Source organism: Astatotilapia calliptera, chromosome 3, assembly GCF_964374335.1.
Source record: "Astatotilapia calliptera chromosome 3, fAstCal68.1, whole genome shotgun sequence".
NCBI lineage: Eukaryota > Metazoa > Chordata > Actinopteri > Cichliformes > Cichlidae > Astatotilapia > Astatotilapia calliptera.
The window spans coordinates 43865998-43883469 of record NC_137424.1 but is presented as its reverse complement, the minus strand read 5'-3'; the positions used below and the strand labels follow the sequence as shown (position 1 = coordinate 43883469).

Below are 17472 nucleotides of genomic sequence, written 5' to 3'. Positions count from 1 at the left end.
CACACTGAAGGGGTGGGGTCAGACCAGCGTGACTGCAGCTGTTTTTATAATGGTTTAACTTAGGTTTCATTTCTCATGAAACTCCTACTTAATGTAGGAGGTGCCAACGAGTATGGAGGGAAATTTGCGTAAAAAAGGGCTACGAATGCGCATGATATGATCCAAAAAGGTGAACTAAGATTTACAAATGCGTGGATCGATTTTTGTTGACATCTGGGTGCTCCAATCCACTCAAAAATACGAAGCACACACGTAAAAATAGTGATGGGGGACACTATGCTGAAGCTTAGGAGGGTGTGTCGAGAAATCTTTCGTTAACTACTTGTGTCAAGCCAGCCTCCAATTCGAGACTTGCAGTCAAGCCAGCCTCCAGTTTGTTTTCTGTTCCCTGTGTATTCAAAGTATTACGGGAATGGATGTGGAAACCGGATTTCAAAATAAAAGCCAACTTCGAGTGAATTAACAGATATGTTAAGAACATAATAACATATAATTTAGGCTTGTTTACAAACTTTAATGTTAGATCTACATGACTCAACATTGTACCCTAATAGCGCCCTGTCAATAGCAAGGCCATCTTATTTTGGATTTCCAAGTAAAAGCCCTGTGAATTTTCATTTTTTTTTAACTACTCTTTCAATGACTTCAGAATGCTCTTAAAAGCAAAAGTCATATTTCCAAAGACTAGTTGCATTTTGTATCAACACTATCCAACCACAGAAATGTGAAATTGCCCATATTTGACTTACCGGTACTCTTCTAACGATTTCAAAATGCTCTACAAAGAAAAAATCTTGTTTCCACAGGGTAATTTCATTTTGTATTTACAGTATAAAGCCCCACAGTGATACCATGTCAATATCAAGTCAGTCTGATTTTACTTTCCAAAGTAATGGCCCATTGAAATTGCCCATATATGACTTACTTTTGTAATGATTTCGAAATGCTCTAAATAGAAAAAATCCTGTTTCCACGGGATAATTTCACCTTAGATCAATAGTATACAATCTCGCGATGTTACCGTATCAATTTCAAGTCATTCTGATTTTACCTTCCAAACTAATGGCCTGTTGAATCTGCCCATTTAAGACCTAACTTTCAGTGGTTTCAGAATGCTCTAAAAATGAAAATTGCTGTTTCCACAGGGTAATTCCACTTTAGATCAACAGTATCCAACCTCACGATGTTGCCAAGTCAATTTCAAAGCGTTCTGATTTTGCCTTCCAAAATAAAAGCCTTTTCAAAATGCCAAGATACGACCTACTCATTTAACGATTTCAGAATGCTCTAAAAATGAAAATTTCTGTCTCCACAGAGTAATTCCACTTTAGATCAACAGTATGCAACACTACAGTGACACCATATCAATATCAAGTCAGTCTGGTTTTTCTTTCCAAAATAAAAGCCTTTTCAAATTGCCCATATATGACTTATTCTTTTAACGATTTCAAAATGCTCTTAAAATGAAATATACTGTTTCCACAGGATGATTCCACTTTAGATCAACAGTATCCAACCCGACAGCAAAACCATGTAAATTTCAAATTCGTCTGATTTTGCCTTTCAAATTAATGGCCCTTCGAATTTGCCCATATGTGATGTACTCTTTCAATTATTTCAGAATGTTGTAAAAATGAAAATTACTGTTTTCACGGGATAATTTCACTCAAGATCGACAGTGTACACTATCACGGGGATATCAAGTCAATTTCAAGTCGCCTTGATTTTGCCTTTCAAAGTAATGGCCCGTTGAAATTGCCCATGTATGACCCACTCTTTCACTGACTTCAGAATCACATTAAAAGCAAAGTTGCTGTTTCCACAAGATCATTTCACTCTACATTGACAGTATACAACCCCACAGTTTTATCACGTCAATATCGTAATTATAATTGTTTATTTGGTACTTTTAATAATTAAATGTGGATGCTGTTAACAGGACAATTACTGTTTCCACTAAGTAATTGGAGTTCATGAAAACCATACACAACCTCTACAGTGGTAACATCTCAATCTCAAATCAATCTCGTTTTGCATTTCAGAGTAAAAGCCTTTTGACTTTGTTTATAGGAGCTTGTCTTTCCATAACTTCAGAATGGCATTAAATGGAAAGTTCCAGCTCCCACGAATGAATACCAGTTCATGCCAACACATATCATTGCATATAATCTAACAGTGGGGTCGGGAACAGTTTTTATAAAAAAACAGAGGTGCCAGGCAATGCCTTACTTTAAAACCTGCATTCTTTTTAACGGCCAGCAGGGGGCGGTTCCTGTGGTCAAGTCAGATTTAAGTCATCAATTCTTTGGAAATGGATTGCCCACTTTGTATAATACAAACTTTTATTTGAGTATCATGATGTTCTGTGTTTGTCTATAACTCACAATATGAGTTTGGCTTTAGATAAACTGGAAATTATCAATAAGATGTGGGGTGTACACGAAGTAGGAAAAGTGCCTCTAAATAAAAATCATGGCATCAAAAGATTTTGCTTGTTTGGTCAGTTTTATATTTGGTCCATCTTGAGATTCTAGAATGATCCAAACTACGATCAGTCTTTTAAACACTTCGATCAAAAGTCATAAACTTCAGGCTGGACTGTATTTAATATATATATATATATATATATATATATATATATATATATATATATATATATATATATAGTTAATCCATAAAGATGCATCAAAATGCATTAATCTGACAGAGACTTATTCAATTACCTTTATTCTCATTCAGTTACACAAACAACCAAAAGGATCTGGAGAGTTAGGATTGGCAAAGTTCATGAACCCCCTCAGTGAAGCATGGAATAGTTCTTATGATTAAAGTAATAAAAGATTAATAAAGAGGTTTGCTGTGCTCCGCACACATGTCACAGAGGATAGTTTGTGGATCCATCTAAATGTTTTCAGACTTTAAAAAATCAGAATGTCCTGATCAGATTTGTTGAATATTATTCAGTCCTCCTGAGAGAAGTCCTTGCTGCTCTTTGTTTCACTCCAGTTTGATCTACTGTAGAATGTCCCAACCTCGTCTCTCAGTCTGTATTATGCCCAGTGGCACTGCAGTTTAGATTAATGTTGTCACATATTGCACTTTGTACCATTAAAACAAAAACTGAACAGGTGGAGTCAGACAAATTTCACAGCATAAATATGGATGTGTCAACACAGAGACACCCACCAAAGTTTAACTTGCAAACACACTTTTGTGATAAAGTAGAAAAGACATGGACTTATGATAAAAGCAAAACAAATGTCGAAATTAAGGCAGCGATAAGGCGATGATAGTTTAGCACAAAAGCTTATCATGCGTTTATCCTGAATTCACATTTTCTCAGTTCACGTTTTTGCACAACTAAGACCGCATAATCATTTTGATGCAAATAAGCATAATCACTAAACAAGACAAAAAAATCATAATATTCTGGTCATAACAGACAGGACTTGCAAATGTATGTGATTAAAAATGAATAAATATAACTAGTGTGGTGTACACTCAGTTTTCAATACTGAATTTTTACTGGTTAAAACTAAAAGACCCAAAATCCTTTGTTCAACTTTTAATAGAGAAAGAAATGTATATAATAAACTGGCAACTTTAATAAACAAAATTTGATATTAAAAAACTTAAAAATGCAGTGTTCACTGAAGCACCGCAGCAATTTCCTAATGTTGTAAACCTGCTCAACATTTGGCAATAAACCCTTTCTGATTCTGATTCTGATTCTGATTCTTGCTTGAGTTAATCAGAAAAATAAAAGCATTCCACATATTAAAATATACTCTGTTATTTATCAGATCATTTACATTGTATAAATCAACTCTGGCTGTACAATGTACAATGTGAGAGTACCACCAGTAGATGGAGACAAACATATTCAACTTGCATGTGAAATAAAGCAGAAACGGTTCAAACGAAAATAATTAGTTGGTGCATTAGAAGCAAATACCAAAGCTAAACATATATAATTAACCAAAAAGAGGTTCATTTAATGAATATGATGTGATGTATGACATATGATGTACATTCCTGTGACAGAAACTAAATCGGATACATTAATAAATATTTGGTGAGTGGAAAAAAACATCAGCAGAGTTCGAACTACCAAAGTTTACAAACCGTCTTTGTGATGTTTTCACCATCAATCATTTTCCACAGGAACAATTACCATGAGGAGGGTAGAAAATATTATGATAAGAGTAGCAAGACAGTACCAGGGAGGGGAAATAATTACAATGAAAATTTTCTGCATCCCAAACCCCATTACCAAACCAAATGCAAAAGTTAGAAATTATTAAAACTGGAAAAACATGCAAGAAAATATACATTTCATATTTCATTTGAATTTTGTTCGGTCAAAATGTAACAATTTAATCACAAAAAAGCATCATACTGAATTTATCGGTCAGTTACACTTACATTCATCTGCTGAAAGGAAAAATAAAATAATGAATAGATCTACAATTAGCAAAGTTTACAAACCATCTCTGTCATCACTAAGAGCTTTTCCACAGGAACAAACAGACTGGTGGGAGTAGCTGGAGCTATGATCCAGAATGTGGGTTTTGGACAACAGCATGGGTGTTATTTACAGAAGTTCACAAAGCACCGCTGTGATTGGTGGGGAACCAATAATCTTTCCACAAGAGCAGATTGACTGGGAAGACTTGGAGCCTAAAGATGTTCCATAATACAATCCATGACCAGATTTAAACTTCCTACATGAGCATTTCGACTGATTCTGATATTGTTGTGAAACTTCTCCAAATTGAGATGTCGTTGAACTGAAGGTGAACTCATTTGTCGCTTCCTTTTCTAAACCCTGGAGACAAACAAAAGGCTTGAGGTCTGAGCTGGTAGAGCTGATTGTTACTGTGAGTAAGTTTATTCTCTGGTGCTGCCCGATCTTGCTGAAGAATGATAATGAGTTTGGAAAGCTCCACACAACTTCCACTATTTGTGGTCTGGTCATCTGTGGTTCCACATTTCCACCTGGAGTGTTGATCACTTGTTGGGAAACCTTATAATGCTGTTGGGGCGTTTCAATTTTCGGCATCCCAAAAAACATTGAATGTTCACTTTGAATCATAACCAAACTAGACTCTGTTGTGAGAGAGAAAAGCTGGTTACCTTGGCAGCGTAGGCCATAGACATTTCCATCCTTCATATTGGTTGCATAAGTGTCGTCACATAAACCGATGGTCCAGTCACAGTCTTTGGAAATGCTGATCACCCATCTCTTAAAGTCAGAAACAAGAACTGTACCCTTAATGAGGAACAAGTTAGAAGAACAAAATTTCATCCACTGACTGTGGAAAACCTTCCTGTTGTCTTTGGACAGCGACATGCCAGGACCCAGAGACTGTGGCTCAAAGATCAGGTCTGAACCAGTGGGAACAAGCTCCTGGTGATGTTCAGGATCAACCAGAGTCAGCAATGATCCCCAGAACTGAGACGCTTGCTTCACCATCTTCTCCCCATTCTGTCTTATCTCCTCAACCAGTTTGTCCCGATGGCTGCCCGGCTCCAGCCCTTTACTCAGATCCACAGCTTTGGCCTTCTCCACATCCTGCTGCACCTGAGAATACATCTGCAGGAAACTGAAGGTGTCCTTCTCCTTCTGTGCTGCTTCCATGCTGCTCTTGCTGGTTTTCAGGGACACCATACGAGCAGAGACTGAGCTCTGGACGCTGGTCAGAGAGATGTCACGCAGCTTAGTCACAGCCTCAATCAGACGCACACTGCAGCGACCCAGCTTCTCTCTTTCACTCTTCTCCCACTTTTCCAGACTCACATTCTCATCGTCTGTTTTCTCCTGTAAGATCAGCTGCTCAGCTTTCAGCTTCTCCAGGAGCTCTTTGTGGGCTGTGGAGAAGGTCTTCATATTGTGTAGGCGGTGCTGGTCCTCAATGGCGCAGGAAACACACACACAGGTCATCTCGTCCAAGCAGTAGTACTCCAGGAGCTTGCCGTGCTGAGGACATTTGGTGTTCCCACATAAAGCCATGGGTTCAGTCAGAGGATGAGTCTGCAGTAACACAGGTGTGGTCAGGTGGGCCTGGAGGTGCTGGAAACACATGGAGATCTCACACTTCATGCACGTCTTCTTTGCTGGTTTCCTGTCCTCTGCACACATGTCACAGAGGATAGTTTGTGGATCCATGTTGATGTTTTCAGCAGAAGGTTCTTCTTCAGTATTTGAATATTATTGAGTCTTCAATAAAGTTTTTGTTTCTTTCTGCAGTTTGATAAAATTTTGAATTTTGCTCCTTTGCTTGTTTACTCCCTCTAACGCACTTTTGTGGTAAATTTTCAGGCAGATATTTTCATGCAGTGCTTCCACCGAACACTAAAGGGGTGGAGTCAGTTCAGTTTGACTGCAGCTGTTTTGAAATGATTACTTTTAAGTTGTTTTTGTTCCTGAGAAGATAACCAGGCAGTTCTCTCTGGAACTGATAATTTATTAATGTAGTGCCAATAAAAATGTGTGCCCATATTTGGGTGTTAAACACACAGAGTCTGCAGCTATGATACTCTAGTTTAAAAAAAAAAAAAGTCAGTGATACTTCAGCACAAACTATGAAGAGCAAGAGGATTTTTATGATTTATATCTGATCATGTGTTTGACAGGTCTTCTTTGCTGGTTTCCTGTTTGTGGATTCGTCTGGATGTTTTCATACATGTTTTGTTTTTTTGTTTTTTTTAGCAGTATGTCCTGTTTCGATAAGTTTAAAATGATCAGTAGCTGGGGGACACTGTGCTGAGGCTTTTGGAGGGTGTGTCAAGACATCCATTGTCACGGTGGGGTGTGCTATGTATTTTTTAAATGAACCCAAGAGCAGACACTGCAGGAGACGCAGCTGGTTTGCAAATCAAAGCGATCCTTTATTAGGGCTGAATGAAGGCAAACAACAAGAACACTAAGGAGAAAAACAGAAGACTACAGCTAAACTGACTACAGGTTACGAACAACTATGAAACTGTGAAGAAAATGACAACTATTATGTGGAATATGCTGGACCTTCAAGGCTTCATGAGGCTTCATCTGGGCATCACTACACAAAACTATTTTATAAATGCGTACATCCAACTCTGAGTAAATACTGTTTTTTTTTACTGGTAATTTATACATAATACAGCTTCAGCTTCATGAATCAGATAATTTTCTTGTTCAAAAACAAAAACTACAGATAACATCCTCTCCAGGTAACAAATCCTTAAATCTCCTGATACACACAGATCACGTTATATGCCCATGTTGGATTTTGAGACAAATTTTACGCTGCCAGCTTCAGGTAGATCCACAAATGTTAAAAATTGTGAAAGTGGGACATGTGGGCTTCCTCTGTATTTCTTCATTTTTTTGTTGGTTTTAAATAAATAAAATCTTTTGTTTCTTTGTCAAGTCTTCTGACTCTGCTGCTCTTTGATGATCCACTCACTACAGCACTGTACAACAGTTTTGATTGTGTTCTATCCATTCACTTACGGTTGTCCTTTTCAGGGTCGTTGGGGGCGCTGAGGCCTTTACTAGCTGTCTTAGGGCAAGAGGCAGGGTGCACCCTGAAAAGATCGTCAGTCTGTCACATAGAGATAGACTAGCATTCACACCTTTAAGCAATTTAGAGTTTCCAATTAACCTATCTGTTGGACTGTTGGAGGACGCCAGAGTACCCATGCAAGCACAGGGAGAACATGCAAACTCCCCACAGAAAGCCCCTGGCCTGATAGTGGAATGGAACCCAGGCCCTTCTTGCTGTTAAGCAACAGTGCTAACCACCGTGCAACCGGTGTTATTTTATATATTGCATTTTGTACTGCTAAAACAAGTCAAGTCTGACTGCAAAAATATGGACTTTTTTGTTGTTTGAACTTCAAGGGTATATGACCTGCATAGGTAATACTTTTAATGTTGGTGTACTGTGTAAATATATCGCAAGGAAGGACTATATACCATAAAGAATTTATTTCTTTGTATTATGTTCAAGAAATCAGCAGTAGAGAGATAAGTTCATGTCTAATTATATGTTACAATGCATGCTTGTGCAGCAGACAGCAATCTGTTCATTATGTCATTTATTCCTTGTAGGAGAACCACATCACTCTACTTAGAAACAAGAGCAGAAGTGTTATTTGCACTTTATTTCAATAATTGATTTGCATCCTAACTGATGCCCCCCTGGTGGCCACGTTGATTATGATCTGGCAAATCTACTCCTTAAAACAGGGGTGTCCAAACTACGGCCCGCGGGCCAACTGCATCCATTTTTAATTGGCCCGCAAGTAATTTTATAAATAGAATAGCATATGGCCCGCACTTCAACTTTTGCTTGAGTGTATTGCACTTCTTAGTTTTAACACCAGGGGGAGCTGCTGTTGATCAAGGCAGTTGCTCCACCAAAAAGGACAGTCACAGAAGAAATTTACCCCAAGTTACTAAACATGGCAGAACCAAAGAAGCGAAAGGTAGAAAGTGAGTGCAGAAAATTTCAGACATGGTGGGAGAGTGAATATTTCTTCAAAGAATTCAAGGGGAAGTGTGGCAGTTATGAAAGAGTATAATGTACGGTGTCATTATGAAACCAAACATCAGGCCTATGCATCCTACACTGGTGCTGAGCAAGAGCAAAAATTAAAGCAAAGGGTAGCTCTCCTGCAGGGACAGTAACAGTATTTTTTTTTTTGTGCTCAAAAGGTCAAGGAAAAGGCTACAATAGCCAGCTATGAGGTCGCCCAACTCATCGCAAGATATGGCAAGCCTTTTTCAGAGTCACCGAAAAAGTGCAGGACTTCAGCAACGTCAGCATGTCCAGAAACAGTTGTGCACCGCATTGAAGACTCGTCAGCCAACATTAAACTGCAACTGTCTGATAAAGCTGTGCTTTTGATTTTTACTCCATCGCATGTGATGAGAGCACCGATGCCACAGACACCGCACAGCTGCTAATTGTTTTGCGGGGAGTGGACGAGAGCACGAGCACTTTAGTCCCGATTTACATACCCAGCACAGCTGATACTAACCAGAATAATTTACTAAAATTATATGCACTCCTTTTTTTTTTTTTTTTTTTTTTTGTGTCCCGTTTGGATCTTTAGCCATCAGAATTGTTGTCTTAAGGCCAAGAAAGATGCCAAGCGGATTTATTTTACCAAGTGGATCATCATGGCCTTGCCATATTGGTCCATTTGATTGACCTTTATTATAATTATGAATTTATTTTATTTTCGGTTGCTACAAACAGGACAGACATGACTGGGGGATAGGACAGGGAGAAAGAATGAAAGAAAGAGAGGGAGAGAAAGAAAACCAAAGGGGAGAAGAGACGGTGAGAAGGGGGGGAAGAAAGAAAAAAAAACAAAAAAAACAAAAAAAAAACAAAGCACCTGGGTCACCTGTATGGAGAAAAAAAACAGAAGAGAAAGCAAACAGCAAAGAGCAACATAATAAAAAAACAGCACCATCACAATAAACTAGCTAGCAGTAGATATCAGTAGATACTAAATAATAAACGATATTGTGCAGCACGCAAGATAGACAGCGCACAATGTGCTTTGAGGCAGCAGCCAAGAAAGCTGTAGTCCGCGTCTATGAATACTCGTGTGTACACCTGTGTGCATACCTGTGTGGATCAGCATGCTTGCATTCCAAAGGTTTCTCCATGTAATGATCTGCTAGGGAGTGTGGGGGGGCCACAGCCCCGTCCTCCAGGGTATGAAGCAGGTATGGAGGAGATCAAAACTCCAGACATCCAGAGGCCCCCAGAACACAAGAGACCAAGGAAGACCAACAGAGGGGCAGCCGCGCCACTGTCCCAGTAAGAGCTGAGGAGAGTCCCAGATGAGGGGTCACTCAGCAGCCGCGGAGCAGAAGCCAGGGGGAGTTGCAGTGACGCGCCCGTGAGCTCCGCCGGCAGCCAGCTGTGCCTGAGTGACCGAGCCCCAGGCCGAGAGGCCGGGTGCACCCCACCTCCGAAGTGGCCCGAGCGAGCCCCAGGCTCCAGGCCCCGATAAGCGGCCGCCAAGGAGTGAGCCGGTGTGTACCTGGACGCCCATCCCCAGACACAAAGAACCACCAACGCACCGATGTCTGAGGGAGTCCGCCACTGGCAGGGGAAGTGGTGGTGGGGGGAGATAGGCCTCCAAACCTTGGAGGGCCTGAGATGTCCCCAGAGAGGTGGCGTACTCTACAAACCGGGTCTAGGTACCCTTGCCCCTGGAGGGGGGAACTGCACCCAGACCCAGGTGGTGTTACCCTTTTCCCTGCGGTGGGGAGAGGCAGACCACCCCGACTCCGTAGCAGCAGGGAGGACCCACACTTCAGACTAATTATATGCACTTCTGTTGTTAAGTCCAGTTCAGTCTGTTAATGTTGATAACGGTTTCAAACCAACATTAATGGGCATATTTCTAAACCTAATAACTTAAATAACAAGCTTGAAATTTACCCGTCCCATTTTCCCTTTAACCTTTTTTTCTCTGTGCTGTAAATCTTCTGTCTAAGAAGAAATCTGAGGCTGCTGTTCTGAGAATGAGCCACCAAAGCTTTTTCTGAATAAATCAATCAAGATCCATTCATGGAAAGATGTGATGAAGGCAGTTTTTAATTATATTCAACAATATAACACATTTGATCACTTTTAAGTGATTTTTCTAACTTTAATACACAAAAGTTAAGGCTATATACCTAATTTCTAGTAAGTGGCCCTATATTTTTATGTATGTGGCCCCAGTGAAAAAAGTTTGGACGCCCCTGCCTTAAAACCTCTGCAACATTTGGTCCTTGAGATTTTGATAGCGTGCTTACTGTGCAATTATCTAATGATGTTCCTAGATCAGCATAAGGGCAGGCGCCCAGCAGACGTCGGACCCTGCAGAGAGACTGGGCCACCTGCTTGGAGACTGCTGTTTCTCTACCAGAGCCGCATCACTCTTCCTGCTCAACTCCCTATGTAAATTACTCATCAGAGCAACAGCAGCCCTATCACAGTGTGGAGAGACTATCAGAGAGATATGCCAGGAGGAGGTCTGGACTGGAAATTGAACCTAAGCTTATGGAGGTACTTCACAGATTGATGGAGGATAATTGTAGGCTGTAGCGACAGGTGATGGATATGCACAGAAGAACTGATGCCTGCACTCCACTTACTGCACCTCTTTTGCTTTTGTGGTCAAACACCTATTCTTCAGAGACATCTGAGCCAGCTCAATGGCAGTAATCTCTAAAGAAAAAATGACAGAGTATCGACCGCTGTCATTCCCAGCAGCTGTCCAAAGTATTGGTCATGTTTTGCTTTCTGGTTGGGAGCCCAGAGAATTTGCCAGACTCAAGGTTGCCCTGGAAAATCCACTACCTGAGGATGCTACAGAGCACATTGAGTACCAGATTTTGGTGGATCATCTGCAGTATTAGGAAGCACTTTTTATAGCAGACTTACGCACCAATTCCCGTACAATCTTCTACTGATACAATCGGCAGTTTCACCGAGCAGTATGGGTAACCTCACCAGCAAGCTCTCACAAAAATTGCTGACCTCATTCAAGCTCTGAACATTTGCATGCGATGACAATAGTGGGCGCAAGTAGTTTGCACTGAAAGTGAGAGCAATTATTTGGATGATAGATCAGCTTGGAGTCACAGGCCAGATTGAACCTGTCATGGTCCGTGGTCCTGTGTCTGAGGAGTGTGTGTGCGATGCCCTGGTGGCCACACCCCCGGGCTGGACCATCACCGGCACACCTGCTTTCCATCCGGGGCGATTACCTGCAGGACTATTTAACCCTGCGGATGCTCCACGCCAGTCCGTTAATCACCTCTCTGTGGTAACTAGCCTCCCGCGAAATCATTGTACGGATGTATCATTTGAAATGCGTTAACTCTGCCTTCGTGTGTCTAGATTTCGATCCGGCATCCTGTATCTGCCACCTGCCTGTCCTCCTATTTGCATGCATCACCTGGCCTCATCACTGACTCCTCGGATTCTCTTTCCACGGACTCTCACACTCCCTTCCCAAGTCCCACGGTCCCACTCCGATCGTAAGCCAGCTACTCAAACCCCGTCTTGTTGTGTTTCCCTGTTTTCCCGGCTCACTAGTAATTTTCTCCCCTTTCTGTTGCAGCTTCCCACGGTCCCGATTTCGGCTTCCCCGCGTCATTTATTTCCCCGGGTTTTTCAGTTCCTCGCTTTCTTCTTTGGTTATCCCGGATCACCTTTTGTTAAGATAATAAAGCGTTTTTTCTGCTCGCATTGGAGTCTGCTTTTGGATCCTTTGGGTGTACGCGCGCCTTGGCACATGACAGAACCTAACTGTGTGTCCCATGTGACACGGCAGCTCACCAAGGTTCTTGTATCCTGTGCGGATTATTTTTCCCACCCTCCTGTATTTCTCTGATTGGCTTGACTATGAACTGAATATTCAAGAGACCCGTATGAATCTTGTTACACTGAAGATCGGAGTAAATCAGCACATTGGACAGAGCACTGCTACGACTGCAAGGTTGGTAAGAGCACCAGGGCTCTGCACACTATAATAGCCTTGGTTAACACCAGCCCCAGGAATATCCCACCCCAGCACCGAGCCAAAAGAAAGGTCTCTGTCCTTACTGTACCTACACCCAGCATTTACTTGCTCAGTGTGCACATTTTTCACAGCTGACAGTAGATCCAAGAACAGTGTGAATCAAAACCAACAGGTGGTGTTGGTGATGTGGTTGTTTGCATGAGCAACAGCATCTGTACCTAAAGCCACAAATGTTATTGAATCTATTTATACTTTTGTCTTACCTGGGCCCTGTTTCAGGAAGCCGGTTTAGAAAACTCAGAGTGAAAAACGATACTCAGGGTTGAGTAACCCCGAACTGTCCAACTCGGAATATTCGGTTTCAGAAAGGCTGATAACAAGTAGTTCAGTCAACGCGGAGTTGCTTTAACCCCAAGTGAAGCGCGCGGACGAGGATACATAAAGCCCTGATCAGTGGAGCACAGATTAAGCGAGTCACCATGGAGACGGAGGGAAAGAAGGCGCGGTCAATGTATTTTACAGCGCTTGAGGCCGAAATTCTGATGGCAGCATATGCCGATAACATGCAAATTTCTCAGAAAAAAAGTAACACAGCGACAGCTGCAAAAGAAAGTGAGCATGCATGGCAAAACATAGCCGACAGAGTCAATGCGTGAGTGTTAATTTAAACATTGATCTAGGGATTTCCACCCATTTAACACGTTATTTTATCATATGTTATTTTATTTGTTATTTTATACATTTTATTTTGTGACGTGATGTGAGCGCAGGTGCAACCCAACAGGCCCCAAACGTTCCTGGCAGCAAGTAAAAATGAAATATAAAAATATAGTCCAAACAGGTAAGGTGTAATTGTATTATGAGCCATAGTGCTTGGTCTGTTTGTCCGATGTAAATCAATTGCAGTTAGAGGCTACATTAATTTTCTGTCTGTAAGCACTTATTGAAATTATCTGAGCACATTACAAGTACATATTTGCTTACTCTGTATGCTCAAATGTGACCCGTTATAGCCAACAGAAAAAAAGCGGAGGCCCGAAAAACAGGTGGGGGTCCTCCACCACCACCACTCACAGAGGCTGAGCAGTTGGCCCTCAGCCAAAACAGTGGGCGCCCTGTGGCCGAAGGCATCTCTGCGGGGACATCCTCTGAGTCAATAACCCCGCAAGACACAAGTGCCTACATAGGGGGTAAATTCAAAATAATACATGATGTGCATACATCCTTTCTTCACAGTCACCTTTGCAGTGCTGCTCATTCATTTGATAAACTCTTTACCATAATGGATTATTTTGTAGTGAAGTTATTTTCCTACTGATTTTGCCTTCCCTCAGTCTTGGTTGTCTTTGAGAGCATAATGACAATGAAGTGTAAGGTGATTGGTATGTTTGTTAATTGCCATTTGGTCCCTTGTAAGTTATAAGTGACCTGTATGAACCTCATATTTTATCAGTTGATGGTGGTGGTGTACTGCATCTGGTGCAGCCTCCTGTTGAGCCAGACCAACATGCAGTTGTGAGTAATACTCCACAGATTATATGAGTTTACAGTAGAACAGCAATGTTGTTTATTTCTTTACTACAGGAAAATAATGAAGAAACATTGACAGCTGTTACAGAGGAGGAAGCAACAGAGACACTTTATGAGGTTTACATCTTTTAATACTTTGTGTACAGGAAATACAGGTGACCAATAAAGCCAGTTGAACAAAAAATCTGTTTATTCTTCTTTCAACATGTTGAGGTGATGGGTCAAAAGAAATGATTGTGACATATGGTGTCTCTGACTGCTCTTCCATCTTGTATGTCCGTGGGAGGGTCAGGATGTTCATGGTTTGGATCACTGCTGATGTTTGGTTCAGAAGGACAGTGTTCTCCTCTAATTGTGGCAATGTTGTGAAGAATCACACATGCCACAATAATGTCACATGCCCTTTCTGGGGTGACCCTGAGTCTTTGCAGGCACTGGAACCGGGCCTTAAGCATTCCGATAGTCATTTCAATTCTGGCTCTTGTCCTGCAATTAGCCAGATTATATCGCTGCTGTGGGCCCGGTTCAGGGTCAGAGTAAGGGGTAAGCAAATAGGGTAAACATGGATACCCCCTATCACCAAGCAAGTAGCCAGTGAACTCTCCTAAGACAGAAGGATACACTTCAGTTCAAATGTCCCTGAAGCAATTGGTCTTTATATATTTTAAAGTATTTTCAACTCACCATGTCCAAATTTTGTGCTCAGTGTACATTCACGGAATATTTGTGAGTCATGGACAGAGCCTGGCCACTTGGCTTCCACATTTGTGATAATGTTGGCAGCATCACATATGATCTTCACAGTGCAGAGAACACAAATTAGCATCCATTACTATGATGAAATAATTTGTTAGTTTGAAATGCTACAGGGAACTATGTACCTGTACATTAATGCTGTGGAAAGACTTCCTGTTCACATAGTCTCCTTCATTTACTGAAGGAGCAATGATTGGAATGTGAGTGCCATCTATACAGCCAATCACGCCTGGGAACCGTGAAAATAAATGTAAAATTTAAGTAGTAGTCCAAGTATCACCACATCATACATTAAGTTTTGGTCATCCTGATACCTGCAATTTTGTGGCATCCCTCTTTGATGAATCTTGTGGGTCTATGACCGGGGAACACCACAAACGAGTGCAGGAGACGTTTCAGTGCAACTGTAACATTCCTGACTGCCCGACAGACGGTAGCCTTGGAAACGTGCTCAGCGTCACCAATATTATACAGAAAGCTCCCGTTTGCAAGAAACCGAAGTGCAATACAAATAATACGTAATGGACTGAGAGCATGTCCGCGATGTGTCACATGCGTAATATATGGCCTGAGGATGTTATCCAAATAACTTATAGATTGTGCTGAAAAACGGTAACGTTCGCACAGACAATCATCAGGAAATAATAAAATGTCCAAACGCGCTCTGATCACTCTCTCCCGGCGGAGAGCTCTGCGGAGAATTTGGGCTTCACGATCTACTGGCTCTTCAAGGAAGGGACACGCCATGTCTGACACTTCCTACTGTCAGGTTTCCGACAAAGGGGCGGAGACAGTCAGGGTTAGTTGTAGTAAACCTGCTAGGGGGCAGGTTAGCTTCACGGAGTGTGTCGTCATAGTGACTCACTCAGGCTTCAGCTGAACTCGCTTTGTGAAACCGAAAACCCAGAGTTTTCGTTAACTCAGGGTATACTTACTCAGTTTTTCCACTAAACCGGCTTCCTGAAACAGGGCCCAGGGGTCCGTTCTTCGTACCTCGCTTACTACATCCAAGATCAAATCATCGCGCTAACTTTGAGCTCGCTATTCCGGTTCTCCGAACACACCTGTTGTTGACGATTAGTACAGCTGGATGAAGTAATGTGAGATCACTGGGTGGCTTAACAGGGGCTACGCATCGATAGTAGAAACATTGATCGGCAACCCTTTGATTGGTCGGCGAAAATGTCGAAGGAGCGCGCTCGGTATTTTTCGGCAGCAGAGCAAGAACTCTTGAGTGAGGGATTTCAGGAGTTTCAGAGTTTAATGAAAACGCAAGGGAACACTGCAAAGGCTGCAAAAGCAAGGAGAGAGGGCTGGCAGAAAGTTGCTGACAAATTAAACTCATAAGTAATTTAATAATAATAATAATAATGGATTGGATTTATATAGCGCTTTTCAAGGCACCCAAAGCGCTTTACAATGCCACTATTCATTCACTCTCACATTCACACACTGGTGGAGGCAGCTATGGTTGTAGCCACAGCTGCCCTGCGGCAGACTGACAGAAGCGAGGCTGCCATATCGCACCATCGGCCCCTCTGGCCAACACCAGTAGGCGGTAGGGTAAATTTATTATATTACATTATATTATATTACATTATATTATATTATATTATATTACATTATATCCTCTTTCACATTAGAGCCACAACAGGACCCACTAGAACATGGGAACAAGTAAAAGTGGAATATAAGAATATTCTACAGAATGGTAATATTTATCACTTATATTGCTTTTAGTCTCTTGGAAAGAGACCCTGAAATAATCTGTTTGTTTGTTTATAACAGCAACCAAGAAAAGGGCAGAGCAAAAAAAGACAGGTGGTGGTCCTGCACCCCCTCGTCAACAAGTTGGTTAAGTAAATAATACCCTCACGGGAATATCGATATCTCTCTATGAGCACACGCGCTGAGCTAAAGGATCCTGTCTGTCCCGCAATATACGCTGAATTCTGAAAACTCTCCTTATCAATCTTGCACCTTCCGCAATGCTCGCGTATACGGACAGGACATGGCTGCGACAGACTTCCCAAATCCACCTTCACTTTTATAGCCGTGGTCTCTCATCTTGATTACACGAAGTAATTTACTATTACTACTCTAAAATATGAATTACATCTGAAATAATCAAATACATGAAATAAAATGATTAATAGTACATTTCCCTTTTTTTAGGAAATGACCTGTATGTATCTGTATGGAATCAATAAAAGAATCAAACTGCATTAACTTTAGTTACATTGATAATATTTATTTATGGTAAAACAGTGGTAAAATATCGCTGTTGCTTTCGTATAAATGAAGCGGACATACCTGGGCCCTGTTTCAGGAAGCCGGTTTAGTGGAAAAACTGAGTAAGTATACCCTGAGTTAACGAAAACTCTGGGTTTTCGGTTTCACAAAGCGAGTTCAGATGAAGCCTCAGTGAGTCACTATGACGACACACTCCGTGAAGCTAACCTGCCCCCTAGCAGGTTTACTACAACTAACCCTGACTGTCTCCGCCCCTTTGTCGGAAACCTGACAGTAGGAAGTGTCGGACATGGCGTGTCCCTTCCTTGAAGAGCCAGTAGATCGTGAAGCCCAAATTCTCCGCAGAGCTCTCCGCCGGGAGAGAGTGATTAGAGCATGTTTGGACATTTTATCATTTCCTGATGATTT

General features: G+C 41.5%; 1 protein-coding gene and 1 long non-coding RNA gene across 2 annotated transcripts; both read right to left on the bottom strand.

Annotated features, from left to right (window-relative positions):
* Positions 1 to 4351: 4351 nt before the first annotated feature.
* LOC113018887 (tripartite motif-containing protein 16-like) lies at positions 4352 to 6332 on the bottom strand. Its single transcript, XM_026162292.2, has one exon. The coding sequence runs from the start codon at positions 6167 to 6169 to the stop codon at positions 4595 to 4597; it is 1575 nt and encodes a 524-aa protein (XP_026018077.2). The 5' UTR covers positions 6170 to 6332; the 3' UTR covers positions 4352 to 4594.
* A 7890-nt stretch (positions 6333 to 14222) lies between these two features.
* On the bottom strand, positions 14223 to 15318 carry LOC145421191 (uncharacterized). Its single transcript, XR_013902491.1, has 2 exons — positions 14740 to 15318; positions 14223 to 14659 (listed from the first exon to the last, which is right to left on the bottom strand). It is a non-coding gene; the product is annotated as an uncharacterized LOC145421191 (long non-coding RNA).
* Positions 15319 to 17472: the final 2154 nt, after the last annotated feature.

Excerpts from the sequence above, each read along its gene's own strand:
- LOC113018887 (XM_026162292.2), bottom strand. The coding sequence starts at position 6,169 with ATGGATCCACAAACTATCCTCTGTGACATGTGTGCAGAGGACAGGAAA.